This window comes from Artemia sp. Qi Xiang Cuo, chromosome 11 (assembly GCF_049724085.1).
Source record: "Artemia sp. Qi Xiang Cuo chromosome 11, ASM4972408v1, whole genome shotgun sequence".
NCBI classification, from domain to species: domain Eukaryota; kingdom Metazoa; phylum Arthropoda; class Branchiopoda; order Anostraca; family Artemiidae; genus Artemia; species Artemia sp. Qi Xiang Cuo.
The window spans coordinates 29371230-29389677 of NC_142804.1; the positions used below are offsets into that span (position 1 = coordinate 29371230).

General features: G+C 34.8%; 1 protein-coding gene across 1 annotated transcript in view; it reads right to left on the bottom strand.

Annotated features, from left to right (window-relative positions):
* The window catches only part of LOC148946850 (chitin synthase chs-2-like), an 88463-nt gene that overhangs the window by 39523 nt on the left and 30492 nt on the right, over positions 1-18448 (bottom strand). Inside the window, exons 4-7 of the mRNA XM_089096668.1 lie at positions 13348-13616; positions 11593-11803; positions 9083-9283; positions 1321-1547 (exon numbers count right to left, since the gene is read on the bottom strand). Of these exons, the coding sequence (XP_088952794.1) occupies positions 1321-1547; positions 9083-9283; positions 11593-11803; positions 13348-13616 (908 nt within the window). The remainder of the gene's footprint in view (positions 1-1320; positions 1548-9082; positions 9284-11592; positions 11804-13347; positions 13617-18448) is intronic.

The window sequence follows — 18448 nt, forward strand, 5'->3', positions numbered from 1 at the left end:
TGAGGGGTCGTAAGAACATCGGAAAGTGATCATTGAATTGGAAACTGGTAGTTCTAGTGCCATTTTTAAAATTTCAAATGCATATGGAGGTAATCATCCTCTACCTTACCGTGTTTGCTACCAAGTCCCCTTTCCATACATCCAATCAGACTTTGAAACAACCTTTTTATTCAGAATGTTCAAAAGGTCCAAGATATATACCTTCATGGACGACATGAGCCCGAAAACCTCTGGGGTAAAGGCTATAAATAGTGGACACTGCCAATAGATTGCACATATATTTTATAATAGGGAAAGCGAGAGTTGCCTGGTCTTGGGTGCGCGATTGACTTGAAATTTTCAAATAATATTCTTTGTATCAAGAGGATTACACATTTTTGCTCTGGGAAAGAGTGGGTGTTGATGAGGAAAATGGGCCAAAAAGGTCCAAAAACGGTTTTACTGATACGCCTTTAGCCTCATATAAAGTCTAGGTTTTTGGGATAAGACTCCAATGCAGAAGGATATAAGGAAATCCGCGGAAACGGGGCCAGAAAAGGGCCAATTCACTTCGCACAAAAGGAAGGATCGTAGAGAATTGGGAGGTGATCATTCGATTTGAAATTGAATGCTCTATTGAAATTAAAATTGATGGAGTAATTAGAACCCTTCCTGTGGGTTTTAGTCACCAGGCCCAAGTATCGAAGCATAATTTGGAAATAGCCATTCAGTTTAGTAACGTCAAAAGGTCTAATAAGTATTGCTCAAAGATAGACACCCTCCCCACATGCAGAGGGAAATGGCCCTAACTTATGTAAACTATGCATTGTTCACAGATGGAATTAAGTAGAAAAGGACGCTATGTTTGGTATTGGTCGCCTAGGGGACCCAGGGGATTGGTTGGTAAAGGTATCGTTTTGCAGTGAGAAAGCTTGAAAAAAAACTATTTAATCCAAAAAGGGATCAAAAACTTTTTTCGGAATCAGCTAGGACTCATTATACTTTTGTTCAGCATAGTTACTTGAATTTGCATGTTTTAGACCATTCTGAACCCAAAGACTAAAAGATCCTAGAAGCAGAAAAACAGGGCCTTAAATTTTGTCTCTCCAATCGGAAGGAAAATTACACTTATAAGTTTCTGGGCCATTTGAGCCCAAATGCGGAAGACAAATTTAACTAATTTTGGTTTTATATTATTTTATGATAGGTTTGTTACTTACAGGGCATGTAGAGGCTGATCCAGAAAAATCCAAAACATATTCTAAGAGTTTTTGTTTAAACGATTCTGAAATCAATAAATATAAAAAAAACTAAGAAACTGAAAGACAATTAGATAAAGACCTGATATCCAATGTATGGCAAGGAGAGGTTTTCGTTCACTTTCACAGATCTTTTGGCGTCCATAACAAGGTCTAGTATGTTAGCCATTGTAGAGGGGACCCATCGTCTTCTCTGATTATAAAATTCGTTAAATCCTTCTGGTGCATGGGTCCAAGCGTCAGATGCAGCACAATATTCTACTCGATAGCCCCTTTGCAAAATCAACGTGCAGAGCCATCTATCTTCGCCTAAAATTACCCATTATATGAAAATATTAAATAAATTGCAGCTTTGCAAGAAAAGTTTGCATTCCGACGGTTTTTATTTATAAATGACAATTTTTAACTTTAAAAAGTGTTTATAAACTGTCAATGGGACAAATTTAATGACTTACTCCTGTGAGAAATTAGTTTTTACGCTTCTTCAAATTTAAAAGATGGTCACAGAAAATCGGAGGAGGGCTCAATCAGTTGCAAAGTAAAACTTATAGTACCTTTAAACGACCAAACCTGATCAATAGGCAACCTAATGCCCTTTGAGCACCCCACATATCCCCAAGCACCCTGCCTATCCAATCCAACACGGAACTGGATCCAACAAGATGAGAAAACGTAAGGCAACACGGCGTAAATTACAGTCAGTGAAAAACGGGAAAATTTATATATTTCAGCCAAGCCCTCGCCCTATTTCAGCCCTCAATCCCTCGCCCTCAGCCGAGCCCTATTTCAGCCAAGACACCGCCTTCGTCAGTGCAGAAAGAAGAAAAATATTTATAAAGAAACCCACTGGACAATATAAAAAGGCTTTCTTTAGAAAAAAAAAATAAAATAGAAGAGGCCCTTTCTCGAGCACCCGTGAAAAGACCACTTAATAAAAAAAAAAAAAAAAAAAAATGTTGGATGGTAGATTGATCTTTGAACTGGAAATTTATTTTGTACAAGATTTTTTGAATGGCAAAGTTTTTCAGATATAGACATATCATAGGGTTGTAAAATATGACTTTGTGAAAAACACAAGGGATGGGAATTAACAACAGCATTGTAAATGGGCATGCGATAAGTTTCCCAAATACCTTTATTAAGGGCAAAATTTTGCAGGATATACTTCTTGCCCCCCCCCCCCCTAAAAAATTACACTAAAAATATAAGTATTGAGCGAACGCACAGGCCGAACGTTTGCCAACACTTAATGACTTTTTCAATCAAGAGGAAATAAAGTTGTCATTCTTAACAAATCTGCATATAATAAAAAGTAATAGACATTTTATCCGATTTTTTCCCCTTTTTTCTAGGCAAAATTCATATGTAAAACTCAGTTTGCCTCGTAGAAAAGTTAAGTCCTTGATATAAAAAATGGCTCTATTTTGCGTGGTTTCAATACGTGATTTATGAACTCCTCTTATGATAAATAAAAAAAACAAGTTTTTTCAACTGAAAGTAAGGAGCAACAATAAAACCGAACAGTAATTTATTACGCATATGAGGGGGTTCGCCCCCTAGTCAATACCTCGCTCTTTACGCTAAAGTTACAATTTTCTTCGAATCAAAAACCCCTGAATCACAAAGGCCGTTTAATTAGAATAGATGGCTCTTTTAAAAGTACTAAAAAAAAACTTTAGCGTAAAGACAGAGGTATTGACTAGGGGCCGAACCCCCTTATACACGTAATAAACTACTGTTCGTTTCAAGTTTTAATGTTGCTCCTTACTTTCAGTTGAAAAAACTTTTTTATTTTTATTTAATTTCTGATCGTTTTTTGAATATTGCTGTGAAATCCAGCGCCCCCTTCATAGAAGTGTCCCTTCCCCCATGAAAACATCCTCCATGGAAAGATCCTCCCCTGTAACCCCCTCCTCCCATCCCCCTCCACCCAACCAGAAAAATCCCTCCTGAAAACGTCTGTATACTTCCCAATAACCAACACTATATGTAAACAACGGGCAAAGTTCATAACTTGCAGCCCTTCTCCTGGGAACTGTGGGGGATGAAGTCATCCTCAAAGAAATATTTATTGGATTTTCGGCTATGTTGAACAAAATGGCTATCTCAAAATTTTGATCAGGTGACTTTGGGAAAAAATGAATGCGGGATGGGGCCTAATTGTCCTCCAATTTTTTTGATAGCTTAAAAAGGATACTGAAACTTTTTATTTCTGTTCGAATTAGCCCTTTCCCAAAATTCTACGACTACTAGGTCGATGCAATCACCCCTAGGGAAAAAACAACATCCGTGATCTTTCGTCTGGCAAAAAATACAAAATTCCACATTTTTGCAGATAGGAGCTTGAAACCTCTACAGTAAGGTCTTCTAATACATTGAATCTGATGGTGTGACTTTGATTAAGATTTTATGACTTTCAAGGGGTGTTTTCCCCCTTTTTTCGAAAATAAGGCGACTTTTTTCAGGCTCGTAACTTTTGATGGGTAAGACTAAACTTGATGAAATATATATATTTGAAATCAGCATAAAAATTTAATTCTTTTGATGTATCTATTGGTATCAAAATTCCGTTGTTTAGCTTTCCGGTTACTATTGAGCCGGGTCGCTCCTTACTTACAGTTCGTTACCACGAACTGATTGATTAGAAACTTAGAACTTGTGCTTCAGACATATTTAAAACTAATATTAACCATATGGACTACAAAACGTTATATATCGACAATATTATGCGGCTTGTCCGCATTTGCAATAGTTTTTCCTCATATTTCCGGTACAACACCCAATTTTCCGCTCGAACTATGGGTCTCCTAATGAATTCAACAGTCTCTTACCACTTTTTCATGTAATTTACTGAAACTTCTTCTTTGAACACTTCTTCTTTGAATCATCGTTCTGGAACCGGTTTAGGGATTATCTTGTTTCGACGATGGATCCTGGAGCGATGTCAAAATATCTCTTAGCCCTGAGTTTTCTATTTATAGAAAACCTACACAAAACAATAGGTTTTGTGTACACAAAACAGAGGACTCTCTAGGTTATTTGACGTTAAGAAAGGAGTGAAGTAGTGCAGCTCCATGTCCCCGAGACTGCTCGGTTTGTTTTTGAATGATATGGTGAGGTTTCTGGGAAAAAAAAGTGGGCTCCAATGGTGTGTCTTGGAAAAATTAATTTGTTGGTGTTATTATTTGCGGATGAATTGCATTGGTGGCGAAACCGGCAAAGGAGCTACATATATTACTTGATTTAATTGAGGAATACTTACAAATGAAAAAAATACAGCTTAACGCTGTGAAAACTAAAGGGACTATTTTTAGTAAAAGGAAAGAAAAAATAGAAAACATATTTGTATTTGGAGGACAACAAATAGAAGTAGATGAAAAAATAAGGTATCTTGGTTTTATTTTCCAAAGTAATGGTGGATGGAGCTCTCACATTACAGAAGTGTTTAATAGGGGAAGAGCTGCAACATTTTCACTTTTCCGGAAAAAAATTAGTAGAATAAAGAATATCCATTACGGTGCAGAGATTTGGGGACATGAGAACGCGGCCCAGTTAGAAAGCGTTCAGCTAGATTATTATAAGAGATTGTACGGGCTGCATACAATGACCCATACTCAGTTTCTTAAAGGAGAATTTGGACAAGACCTTGTGGTCTCTTAGAAGTTATAGATACTTTTTAAATAGTTATAGACGGTCCACATGATAAAAATTTGGCTAAGGGTTGTACAACTACCCAGTGATAGGCTACTGAAGGCTGCATTATGATGAGTTAATTCAGTTACGAAGGAAAATATCTTGGCCTTTTAAAGTCAAGGAGGTACTGGATAAAACAGGTTTTTCTTTCGCTTAGAATGATGGCCTTGAACCCACTAATCAACAACTACAGTTGGACAAGGAAATCAAGCGGGTGCTGGAGGACCAGGCAATACAGAAATGGGACGAGGAGATTAAAAATTCGGAAACTTTAATATATTTTAAAGAGGTTAAGATAGTATATGGGCAGGAATTCTATTTTAAGTTAACTTTACCGGCTAGATACCTTACTTGTTGGATGCAGCTAAGATCTAATTGCCTTCCGATTCGTTCGAGATTGAAGGTTTTTGAAAGGAAGAAAAGTGTCCCGGACGGAAGGTTTGCTTACCCTCTTTGCCAAGAAGAGGAGGAGAATTTGGAGCACTGTCTGAGTCGTTGTCGAGGTCTTTTGGGGGCAAGGAAAAATTTATTTGGGAATGATGGTTTGCTGCTTCCTGATGCCTTGAAGAGTACGTTGCCATAGTTTATTTGTCTAGTGGGAAGCTATCTTGATCAGGTTTTTTGCAAAAAAAGAGAGTAATTTTTATATTCTTCTTTATTATTGTGACGAGTGTTGTAATTCGTTGATCTTGTATGTTGTTTGTGTACATGGCCATATTTTGGCTGGAAATACACGTTATCTTATTGTTAGTTGATTGGGTTCTGTGAATATGCTCCAAAGCTCAGCTAATCCTAGAACTGAACTATATCAACGACATCTCCTTTTGCAATGGATACATTTCATTTTGCAACCGTTTAAATTTATTGCAGACAAAAGAATCAAAAAGGAAGAAAGACCAGCATCTAAACCAGAACCTCCAACTGGAAGCATTCCTTTAAAGGGAGATAAAAATACTTCATTGTTTAGAATATTTAAGAAAAAAACATAACTTTAAAGCAAATTTGAACAAAATAAAGCTTTTTCAACTTGATATGATACAATCAGTTCCATTCCAAGAAGTTGTGCTGTTAATAAAATCCCCTGTTATTGCAGTTTTTTCTACATTGGAAGGAAGGGAAAAAGTTAGAAAATAGGTTATCAGAGCATAAGCTTTCAATCAACAAAGCCATGAAATTACACCAAAAGCCAGGGAGTAATGAGTCTGGCTCGGTCCAACACATCGATGACAACCCAGGACACTTCGTTTGGTTTATAAAACATCCATTTTCTTTCAACGAAATACCTTAAATTAGGTATTTTTTGGAAAATTAGGTTTTTTTTCCAAGACTACATTACCTTTCTATGATGAACAAGTAAACATTCAAATGGAAATAAATCCATTTATTAGACAGTGAAAATAGATTCCTCCATTATCCCCCCCCCAAATAAGGGTATCACGTAAGATTCAGGTAAACAGCTGAAATCAAGAAGTATATCATATGTTGCGCAGTAGCGCTGCCTAAGTAAAGAACGATGTTGAAACAATGTATTGTTTTTTTTTCTAGACCAGGGCACTTCGTATCGAAAAAGTTGTCGTAAAAAATTCGAAAAGGGCTCGATTGAAATTGGAATGGCTAGTGCCCTTTTTATTAGTCGAAAGTGATTGGAAGGCAACTAATACCCCTTTTACGCCCGCAAATTCCCCAAACCCATCCAATCAAAATTTTGAGACAGCCATTTTGTTCAAAGTAGTTGATTTCCAGATAGAAATTATGTTTTTTGAGGAGAACACTACCCCACAGCCCTCGGGGCAAGGGTTGTGACGTATGCCCTGGGGGCATATAGGGTTTTTATAGAAAGGTTTGGCGTAGAAACTTCAAAAAGTGCTCATTCGATTGGAAATTCAAAGGGCTAGTACCCTTTTTAATAGTCAAAAGTGATTGGAGTAACCCCCCTCTCCCGCCCACCTTTTCCCCAAACACATCCAATCAAAATTTTGAAATAGTCAAAATTTTGAAATTTTGAAATAGTCAGAACTTTCAACCACGTTTGAAAGTTCTCGAAATTAGGGCTTTGAGGCTGACAACCCCCCCCCCCCCCAAAGACCTTAGGGCAAGGGTTGTAAGTTATGTCCTAAGAGCATATAATGTTTTCATAGAAAGCGTTGTTGTAGAAACTTCAAAAAGGGCTCATTCGATTGGAAATTGAAATGGCTAGTGCCCTTTTTAATAGTCAAAAGTTACTGGAGGGCAAATAATTCCCCTCTCACGTCCACCATTTATCCAAACATATCCAATCAAAATTTTGAGATAGCCATTTTGTTCAACGTACTTTAAAGTTCTAGAAACTAGGTATTTGAGGATGATAAACCCCTCAGAGCCCTCAAAGCAAGGGTTATAAGTTATGCCCTGGGGGCATGTAAGGTTTTATTGAAAACGTCTCACAGAAACTTGAAAAAGGGCTCATTTGAATTGGAAATTCAAAGGGCTAGTGCCCGTTTAAATGCTCGAAAGTGATTGGAGGGCGACAAACCTCCCTCTAACTCCCACCTTCCCCCCACACACATTAAATAAAAACTTTTAGATAACCATTTTTTTCAGCGTAATTAATATGTTTGGAAATCAGGCCTTTGAGAATGACACCCCCCCCCCCCACAACTTTCAGGGCCAGGGTTTTAAGTTATGTCCTGGGGGCAAATAAGGTTTTTATAGAAAGAGTTGTCGTAGAAACTTCAAAATGAGCTCATTTGATTAGAAATTCAAAGGACTAGTGGCCTTTTTAATAGTCGAAAGTGATTGGAGGTCAACTAACTCCCCTCTCACGCCCACCATTTTCCCAAACATATCCAATTAAAATTTTGAGATAGACATTTTGTTCTACGTAGTTGAAAGGTCCGGAAATTATGTCTTTGAGCATAGCAATGTAAACACTATGAAAAAAGTCTTTTAAATGTTTTTAATTTCATAACTTTAAGAAATAAAAAAATTATTAAGATTTTAAAATATAATAATCAGCATATTTATATTAAACTAACAATGCAGATTTTTTTCAGTAAATTCATTTGAATTTTTTCAGTATAGTACAAATTATATTCTGGCTTTTAGAAAGCATAGGGTTTAGAACCCTACTCAGATTAATTTTTGCTTGTTTTGAGTTTGGCGTATTTTAATTTCTGTTTGTTTTGGGTTTCATTTATTTATTGATACTGACTTGTGGTAGTTGTATGCTTGGTAGATAATTTGATCCTATTTTGTTCATTTTTGGTTTAATAAAGTTCTTTACTTTTTTTTTGAAAAAATTATTTTGTGCAAAATTTTTTTTTATTAATCTATAAAAAAAAGTCACACTTAGTATTGATACTAGGAAAACTATCACATTCAAATTGATAATGCTCCTACTAATTCCGATTCTCAGTATTTGCCACTAAATCCTCTTTCACAGCCTAATAAGATTTCTGATAATACCCTACCTGGAAAAAGGTTAGGATTCGTAAAAGCCTTCGCCAAAACAAATTATCAGCTGAAAGTTTAATCTACCATTCTATATCGAGTGTTTTATTCAGTTACCTTCTCGTCGGTACTTGGAAGGGCCTCTTTTATCTGTACAGGTTTTTCTTTAAGGGTTATCTGTACAGGTATTATCTGCTAAGGGTTTTCCATTGCAACCTTTAAGATTCCTTTAAAGCCTTTAATTTACCTTTTCATATGTAAATACGATATCTTTTCGGACTCGCGGTCATTCAGGAATTACCAGGGATATCTATAGGAATACAATCCTGTGGTACCACAGGTGATTGATCTCTACTTAGTAATACGGAGCCTGGGCTCGATCCCATCTGCCATAATGTTGGGTGACAGGCTTGCTACTTGTCCCTGTGAAAAAGACACAAAAACTGAAACATTGACAATTATCAACACCCAAACATATTTTACGTATTTATGTATTTCCTAAATATTTGTTTATCGTTCTATTTTTTTTTTTTTTATTGGGAATACTTTGAAATCAGAGTAATACAAGAACATTCAAAACGCATGATTGAAGGGCCCAAAGTAGGGTCTTTGGGTTCCTGAACCCCCTTTTATTGTTCCCCCTAATGAGGTTGAAGTTTGAATATTACATCCACAGCCTACAAAAAGCAAAAGATCGTTACAAAGAATAAAGGAAAACTTACCCTGATCGTACTGAACATAATGGCGAGCTTTTGATGAAATTGATGTATACATCTTCATTACATTATCATCCATTAAGGCTTTGGCCCTGAACAATGAAAAACAACCAGGACTACATAGGACACAACCAATTACATGTTCCGTTGCTTTCTGGAGCCAATGACCAATGGCATATTCAAACTTCTGGTACCATACCATTGGTCCTATGAAAAAGAAAGAGAAAAAATCAAATAATTGATATCGGCAAATATCCTCTCTTATAGCATGTTCCGACGTTAACTTTCTCTGGTTGAAATTGGTTGCCAGTGGCCCCAGACCCTTTTTACCAGCCCGGTTCTTTTCTATAAGAGCAATACTTCTTTAGAGGAGAGGGTGGGGGGGGGGCTGGGTCACATGTCCATTTTTGTGTCTTTGCTCTTCATTTTCATTTTTGACACGTTAGTTCAAGTGTTGGTTCCAAAGAATCATCATTTATAGTAACTGCAACTGCAAATTTTCGTTTTTTGGGCCTTCCAACAAACATTATATTACATAAATAACTGTTGCGTTGGAAACCCAAAAATCTTATATATGCTATGCATGATATCTTATAACAAAATACTTACATGATGCCATATATGATTATATAATGTACTAAATAGTACATGACGTCATTTGCAAAAACAAAAGTTCAGACTCAACGATTTTTCTCAGAGTTCTGACCTATCTAGATCGTTTTTTTTATGTGAATATATATATATATATATATATATATATATATATATATATATATATATATATATATATATATATATATATATATATATATATATATATATATATATATATATATATATATATATATATATATATATATATATATATATATATATATATATATATATATATATATATATATATATATATATATATATATATATATATATATATATATATATATATATATATATATATATATATATATATATATATATATATATATATATATATATATATATATATATATATATATATATATATATATATATATATATATATATATACTACAAGGATCCCGGTGGCTTCGCCGCCAGGGCCCCGGCACTCGCCACGAGGCGGGCTTTTTTATATGGATTCTCATTGTAGCTTGTCTTCTAACTGCCGACAAAAAACCACAGGTTCGATAAAACAACCATGTAAAAAATGCGAATTCTTTCTTAAATTCCTGACCTATTCGGATAATTTTTGTGGCCAGTTATCGCTGTTCCTTCCAAACGTAGATTTCATTGTCCATTTTTTGCATCGGTAACTTTTTTCCACGCCTTTTGCTTTAACAGTTTAGATTCGTGCATCATATCATTTAATTTCTTAATGCTTTATAGACAACAAATACGTATTTTCAAGTTTCCAACCACCTGTTCAAAATTTCGTTTACAATTCAATGTGATTCTTGATGTTATTTGTTCCATGCCACTTTATCTATCTGTTGCGATTCTCACATTAGCCAGTTTTCTATTAACATTTATCTGTCCGTGCTTAAGTTTAATAAATTAACAGCTTAAACATTTTAAATGGCCTTAAATTAGAATTAGCGCCTTTGTGAAATTATGTTTCTTTGTTATTGGACCTTTAACTTTTGCCGTGGCCTATATTTTGTTATTAGGAAAAACATAACGCCGAACCTTTGTATTTTAACAGAGGCTGATGCAGTATCAGGTTCTTGGCTAACGCCCTTATAAACTACAATGTCGTTATATATAGCTATTGCATTGCTTGGAGCTTTTATAAAAATGTTGGACGTCGACTTTTGCCCTGGCTTGTTTTTTGTCGCTATGAAATACATATCGCCGAAATTTTTCTTTTTTTAACAAAGGCATGGTAAGCACTGATGACCTTATCCATGTCAAAATCCCAAACCCAATTATCATAACTATCATTTTCAATTTTGGCACGTTTTGTCTCTGCTGTCGAGAACATTCTAACCCAATTTTTCTTTTTTCTTCATTTTGGATTTTTATTACCCTGTACTTCAGCTGACCTCATTAGTCTAGTTTTACATGACGGTCCAGGTTGTAGATTTGTTAAATTTTGAGGTGGTGGGACAAAGACTTCTTCTTCTTCCAACGAATTATCATTTATAACACTTGTAAAATTTCGTTTTTTAAGTCTTTTCTCATTTGATAGTCCAAATTGTTGATTTTCATCCGTTGTAAATTTAATTTTTTTCAGGGTGATCTCTTGGTCTTATCACGTTTGATAGTTCAGGGGGTTGCCAATAATCACCATTTTAATTCTCATCGCTATTATTATCAATTTTGACACGTTTTGATTCTCGCTGTCGCTTATCTTCTAACTCTCCCTTAGACACAAATAACTATTTATATGGCTACTAAGCATGACAATTTTAGCAATTCGCAAATGAGCCGTGAATGGGACCAGAAATAATTACAAGATCGTATTCGGAGACGACAACAAAATAAGTGACTATGCAAACCAGATAACTAATCCTAGAGCTAACAAAATAAATTTATACCTGAGCCAGTTGGGTGGATCCTTCCACAAGCTGCTCCAAGCTTTTGATTCTTTTTCATCAAGTCGACAAGCAAACGCACAGCTTCAGGTTGAAAATCTACGTCACCATCAAGGGCAAGGAGATATGTATTCTCAGCAATTATTTCTTTTCTGTTTATGTCAATTGGCTGGTCCATTAGCTTATAGCCAAGTAAGTAGTACATATACATACACTATTGAAAACATTTAAATTAAAAGAATCATGGATTCAATTTGGGTTATTTTAGACTACATCTATATAAGACACAGAACAAACAAATGTTTTATTTAGCCAATGTTTTAGGTAGTCTCCAATGAAATATTGACATAAATACACAATTATTAAATTGATTAGTAGTTTTATGTCTACTATCGACCCTGTTTTTTTTCTTCTTTTTTAAAACGGTGAACGAAAAAGCGTATACTTAATTAAAATGATTGAAGCTTTTCAGCACAAATTTCCATTCATTTTTAGCGATAATTATCCTTTTCTTGACAAGGAAACATAAATTAGAAATACATACAAGTCAATTGGAAACAGTTCACAGTTCTTGCATTAATTTTTCACTCAAGTTAAAAAAAAAAACTATTTTGGTTACATAAAACTCACGGCAAAGAAAATATTCCTCTTGAATTTCAAAAGGTGTTTTTCAGCCAAAAAACCCATACCCAAAACCTCAATCCTACCCCTTTTGTGAATCCAATTTAGGCGTCAAATTACCAAAGCTTATCGAAGCGTAAAGCTTTGTCTTTATTGAATTAAGAATGTTTGCGAGAATTCCCTTATCTCCCTCCTAAAACAGCAAACTTCATCTAGTAGGCAGATACTCAATAGTGCAAACGGAAAAGGGTTAGCGGACATCCTCTTTCCCAATAACATGTTCTCCTGTCGTACATCTTTTTACAAAAAGTTCGTATTTGTCCTCCATTGTGTTTAGCAAGTACAAAATGCTTACACAACCACGAATCCCAAACAAAACACAGAATAGTAGCAAAAATAGAATATTTTTAAATAAGATTCGTAGTATTTTGATCATTAGAACAGGTCTTTTTTGTTTAAGAATGTTTAGAATAGTATCTATGGAGAGTGGAGTTACACTCCAGAAAAGTCCCGTAACTTGATACTGAACTAAATTGGCAGAATGTAAATATTTTTAATATTTTTAGAGGATAACCCTGAGGCAGAAGCAATAAGCAAAAGATGGAATTTATCAAGAGCCATAAGCAATAAAAGGGAGTACACAAAAAGCGGAATTTTTCTTTTTTGGTTCAAAGGAGTTTCACTCAAGGGTTAGCTTAGACTCTCGATCGAGAGAAATGTTTAAACGATAAGGACCTCTTTGACTTATTTTGATCAAAACATGGCATAGGCGTTCAACTTTTGTAACCAGAAACCAAGTGCCCCTCCTCGACAAAACGAAGGAAAGAGAAATGACCTCTTTTGAAGCTGTTTGGCATTTAAGTTTGAACGAATTGCAAGGAAAAAGAAAGATTTACAACAAATGGTAAATGGGAATATGATGAATAGTTACAGTGGATAGGGATTGATTCAAACGTCTACTATTGGAAAAAAGGTAACTGTATGCTCATATCTATGCCTGGATAATTTTTCAATATAAGGTTTCAATCATTTGTCAAAGTTGAAGCAGCTGTAGAAAAATATTGGAGACCAATTATTCAGCTGTATAACAAATGAAATGCTATAAAAGCTTATTAGCTACAAGGAAGGTAAATCTACCTGACTCCAGCGTTTTTTGTGTCGAATCTTGTCTTTATCTTTCAAGTGAATGATGATTTTGGTTTTTCCAGGTAGGGTATAAATTAGACGACCACCGTATGGAGTAGGGACCTTTTTCGGAGCTCTAATTCTCATATGAACACCATGCACGTGTGTTGCAGCCTCATCGACAGTATTTATGAAATTTTTGACGTAACTGTTCACAATATGCTCCTTTGTTTTCGGATCTAAGTCGACAGCAGCAAAGGCGTCATCAAAAAATATATGGGCTGCAATACAAAACCACAATTACAATAATTGGCTTACTTAAAACTCAAAATACACAAAATTTAAAGAATCCTAAAATTAGGCTATTTACCATGCTTCCAATCGGATAAAGCCACAGATACCAAGCGTAGCATAACTGTCCTAACTTATATTTTTCAATAAAGCTTAATTTTTCCAAGCATCAGTATTGTAATTTATCGTCTGGGGAGGTTTCGCTTCGGTTGACTTCTTTTAACATAGCTCTAATTAAATTTGCTAAAACTATCAAATAGTTCGTGGTAACAAACTGTAAGTAAGAAGCGACACGGCTCAATAGTAACCGAAACTCTAAAAAACTGAAATTTAATATTAATAGATATATCAAAAGAATTGACTTATTATGGTGATTCCAAATATTCAAAATTAATTAAGTATAGTGTTACCCATCAAAAGCTACGCGCCTGAGAAAATTTGCCTGATTTTCGCAAAAAAAGGAGAAAACACCTACCCTAAAAGTGAAGGGATCTTAATGAAAATCACGTCATCAAATTCAGCGTATCCGAGAACCCTATTGTAGAAGTTTCAAGCTCCCATCTGCAAAAATGTGGAATTTTATGGGTTTTTTTTTGCCAGAAGAAAGATCATGGATGCGCGTTTATTTGTTTTTTTGTTTGTTTGTTTGTTTTCCCCAGGGGTGATCGCATTGAACCAATAGTCTTAGAATATCAGTAAAGGGCTCATTCGAACGGAATTTAAAAGTTCTAGTGTTCTTTTTAAGTTACCAAGAAATTGGAGGGCAACTAGACCTCCTCCCACCCCCTTTTTTCCTCAAAGTCGTCCGATCTATATTTTGAGATAGCTATTTTGTTTAGCATAGTTAAAAGGTTCAATAGCTATGGCTTTGGAAATAAAAAGACCCCCCACAGTCCCTGGGGAAAGGTCTCTAAGTTATGAAATTTGCCCATTGTTTACGTATAATATTTATTATTGGGAAGTATTCAGAAATTTTTCGGGTACAGGGGGGGGGGATTTTCTTCTGTGGGATTTTCCACGGCGAAAATTTTCCATGACGATGGAAGTTTTGGGGGGTGAACTTTACCAGCGAAATTATAAATTGGGGGAATTCTTCAGAATTATTATACGAATTTCTTTTTTATTAGTCTTACTTTCTCTTTGCTGACTCAATTTTATGCGTGGAGATGGTAAGGAGAATCATCTGGCGGGGGGAATTTTCACTGGGTTGGATTTGTCTAGAGTATCTTTCCGTAGGAGGAGGGACTTTTCACGGGAGAGTTTTACCATGGGGGAGTTTTCCACGGGATAAATTCTCCAGAGGGAATTGTCTATGAGAGCAATTTTCTACTAGGGGGGGATATTTGCGGGGAAACTTTTCCACGGAAGAGGGGATTGCCAGAATTATTTTAAAAATAATATTTTCAAATGAAAGTCTTTTCCAAGTGAAAGTGCACTAAAAAAAAAATTACACCTGGAAAAGTCAACAAGAAATTTTTCGAGGAGAATATTCAGCTAGAATGGAATTCTCTGGGAGGAATTTTCCTCGCGGGAGACGGGGATTTTACGTGGGAATAACTTTCCATGGAGGGATTGTCCATGAGGAGAAGGAATTTCCCATTGAGGTGGAGCCGGATTTCCCGGCATTATTGAAAAACGATAAGAAATTAAATAAAAACTTTTTTTTTCCAACTGAAAGTAAGGAGCAACATCAAAACTTAAAACAAACAGAAACTACTAATTATATGCGGGGGGGGGTGCTCCCTTCTCAATTACTCGTTCTTTACGCTAAAGTTTGACTTTTTGTCCCGATTTTTTAAGAACGACCGCTGAAAAACAAGGGCCGTTTAATTAGAACAACAAGCTGTCTTTTTTTAAAGTTCAGAAAAACCTTAGCGTAAAGAGCGAGGTATTGAAAAGGGGCAGTCTCCTCATATAATTCATAATTTATATAAAAAGAAAGAAAAATAGGGGATATAACATTTATATTAATAAATTTGCAGAATCCTATGTGCAATTATCTAGATCGATGTCGAGCAAGATCTTCCATATCTTTTGTGGTATACCGAATTAGCTAATGTCTAATATTTTCGAATTTTACAGAAGATTGTCACTAAAAAACAATCAGTGTTTCATAATAAATTAACTAAAAAAAACTTTCCGAAAATTAACTATTTCAAAGAAAAGTAAAGGCCATTTTAAACTTAAGCTCAGGAGATATGAATACCTGTTAAAATTCAAATTCAAAACAACCAGAAATTACTGTTAAAGAATAAATGAAACCCAAAACGAACAGAAATTAAATAAGCAATCATAGCAAAAACCATACAACAAGTAATAATATAAATGAATAAATAGACCTTAAAGCGAGTAATGCTTAGATTTAACATGAAAATCAAGGTTAAAACGAAAAAAATAGTTTGCCATTAATGTATAAATGAGACTTAAAACGAAAAGAAATTAAATAAACAATCAATGAATATGTGAAACTTAAATTGAATATGCAAATTAAGCTTGAAACAAACAAAAATCACCAGAAACAAGAGTTTGGGTATGACCTCCTTCTCTCACTGTAAAAGTCTAAAACCTACTGCGTCATTGGTACCTTACTGAAAACTATACGAGTCTTGAACTGTCTTGGAGGGTATAAACAAAATCAAATTGAATATTAGATATATAATGATATTAATTGTTGAAAGATCCATCAGTTCAAGATTTTTTTTCACTGTAATTTATATTTTCATTTTCAATGCTGTAAGAACTGGAAAAGAATAAATTTGTAATATAAGAGTAATTCATTTTCAGTGAAGTGCCAATGACCCAGAAGGCTTTGGTTTTTGCAGATAAAGAAGGGGGCAGTATCCAAATTTTGTTTGTAGTGAAACTATATTTGTTTAGACCAATCTTGGAAAGAATTAATAAATTAAACTGAATATTTGATGTATAATGATATTAATTGCTGGAAGCTCATCAGTTCAAAATTTTATTGTAATTTTAATATTTATTTTCAATATTAAGTACAAAAGACGACATTTGTAATATAATTCGTTTTCAGTAAAGCGCCAATTACGCAGTAGGTTTTAGGCTTCTGCAGTGAGGCGATATCCAGACTCATGTTTGTAGTTGTTTTTATTTGATTCAAACTTGATTTGCATATTCAGTTTAGGTTTCACTCGTTTTAAGAATTATTTATTCATTTACATTACTATATATTGTATGTCTGTTCGCATTGATTGTTTATTTAATTTCTGTTCGTTTTAAGGTTCATTCATACTTTAATATCGAACTATTTTTTTTCGTTTTAAGCTTGATTTTCATATTCAATCTAAGCATTACTCGCTTTAAAATCTATTTATTCATTTATATTATTACTTGTTGTATGTTTTTCGCTATGATTGCTTATTTAATTTCTGTTCGTTTTGGGTTTCATTTATTCTTCAATAGTAATTTCTGGTCGTTTTGAGTTTGAATTTTAAAATGTATTTTTATATCCTTAACATAATTTTAAATTTGCCTTTACTTTTATTTTAAAAAATTATTTTTAGGAAATTTTTTTTTATTTAATTTTTGTTCGTTTTTGATTGCAAAAAGTTTTAAGTTTTTATTGCATGGAGGGGGGGGGGGCTTACTGTCCGATTATTCTTGACTTTAAAAAACGGATCTAGAACTTTCAATTTAAATTGAATGAGGCTTTTTTCAAAGTCTATACGATTACCTCTTTGATAAAAACCTTATATATGAACAATAGACAGCTTGCATAACTTGTGGACAGCGATTGGCAACAATGAATGAATTGAAAAAATAGCTCCAATAAGGGTGTTTTGACCATTTCACTTGCAGACACAAAGGGATCACGACTGTTTGGAAAAGACCTTAATAGGATTTTGTGTGCCAAAACAATTTTGTATCTATCACAGAGTATGTATTTTAATCTTACAATTGGAAAATCATAATAGATTTACTGTGTGTTCTTCGGATACAAATCTTTACCTTATTAAAGTGTCAGGAGGGGGAGCGGCGTATTTTGCAGAAGGAAGAAAACTTTAGCCTAGACAGTAGGAGAGGGAGAGGGTGAGGTTGGAGACTCATCCAATACGGGGCGGGACTTCACTTATCTCCTCCGTTCCCGATTTAGGAGATTAGACAGACTCATTGGACTGTAGAATGTTGGACCGTCTGAGTTGTGGAAGACGTTAAAATACTGAAAATACTTCATATTTTCATTTATTGCAGGATTGATTTCTTAGATTGCGGAATGGTGAGCCCCCTGGCCCATCATTTGGGTGAGCCTCAACTCATAATATGCAATTTTGATTAATTGTTCCGTGTTATGTGCATATATTATTCTATATATGTTATTTTGAGTTATACTTTTATTGCATTGCGTTCATTTTTAAGGCTTGAGATAAAACTGAAACCTTAGCGGAAGTAGAAAGGGGGGTTCTACTCGTGACCCCACACCATATATGGGCATAGAGTCCCTAGGGAGAACACGCGGTTAATGGGGTCAATGACCTAAATTTCCAAAGGTGTTGATGTTGTTGTTGTTGTAAGTGCACACTCTAGGCAAATGGTATGAGTTTCCCGGAAATAGAAAACAGCATTTGTTGTTGTTTTGGACATGTACATGCTCGATGCAAATGTTATGATCCAGAAATAGTATTTCTTGTTGTTGCTCTAGGCAAATGTTATGAGTTTTCAGGAAACAGTTGGATCACATGGTTCCTTCTCAGCCAATCAGTGAGTCGGATACATCCCCCATTCTCAGCCAATCAGAGGGCTGGTTACATATGATTTCATCGTTAAATAACAATTCACCCTTGAGATTTCGTATATAACGGAC